This window comes from Merops nubicus, unplaced genomic scaffold, assembly GCF_000691845.1.
Source record: "Merops nubicus isolate BGI_N331 unplaced genomic scaffold, ASM69184v1 scaffold45065, whole genome shotgun sequence".
Classification (NCBI taxonomy): domain Eukaryota; kingdom Metazoa; phylum Chordata; class Aves; order Coraciiformes; family Meropidae; genus Merops; species Merops nubicus.
The window spans coordinates 4028-4752 of NW_008608481.1; the positions used below are offsets into that span (position 1 = coordinate 4028).

Genomic DNA, 725 nt, shown 5'->3' on the forward strand with positions numbered 1-725 from the left:
ATTCCCCCGGTGACGGTGATCGACTGGAATGACAATCGACCCTCGCACATCCCTTCGCGATTCTCCGGGTCCAAGTCCGGCTCCACGGGCACGTTGACCATCGCTGGGGTCCAAGCCGAGGACGAGGCTGTCTATTACTGTGGTGGCTGGGACAGCAGCAGTGTTAAACTCATGGGGACATTGCGCCCTGAGCCATCAAGGCCTTAAGTGTTGAAGGTGTAGCTTTTATCTCCCATTCCTCTTAGCCATGCCGGGCTGTTTCTAAAGTGCGTTATTTTTCCCTTTCATCACCCAGTGCTGTTCTGCATGTGACCTGTGTCAGCAGCAGTTACAATGCTGACACAGAGCCATGGGGAAGTGATACAAACCCCTCCTGCCATCACGGGGGTCCTTCAGGAGTCTCTGCTGCCCCTTTGTGATTATGGGGGAGATGCCCACCGTGGACCTGCCCTCTTCTGCAGAGGGCTCTGCCTGGAGTTCCAGCTTGATGGCCCTTAGAGCCCTAGCTTAGTTCCTGTCCCCTGTAATGCTGGGGAGGGGACAGCCCTCAGCAGTCCTGCTCCTAACCCTGTGCCTCGCTGCACTGGGACCCCTGTTTGTCACTGGCACCTGCTCCCCAGCCCTCTCTTGTCTTGCCCTGGAGCTGCCATGAGGCACCGTGGCTGGTGGTGGGCTTCTCCCTGGCCCGGGGATGTCCAGCTGGTATGGAAATGTCAGGGGACTCC

At 58.1% G+C, this 725-nt stretch overlaps 1 gene segment (V, D, J or C); it reads left to right on the forward strand.

Annotated features, from left to right (window-relative positions):
* The window catches only part of LOC103772922, a 584-nt gene extending 377 nt beyond the window's left edge, over positions 1–207 (forward strand). The window contains 1 exon segment of the V gene segment in view: positions 13–207. Coding sequence covers positions 13–207 — 195 coding nt within the window.
* The last annotated feature ends 518 nt before the right edge of the window (positions 208–725 follow it).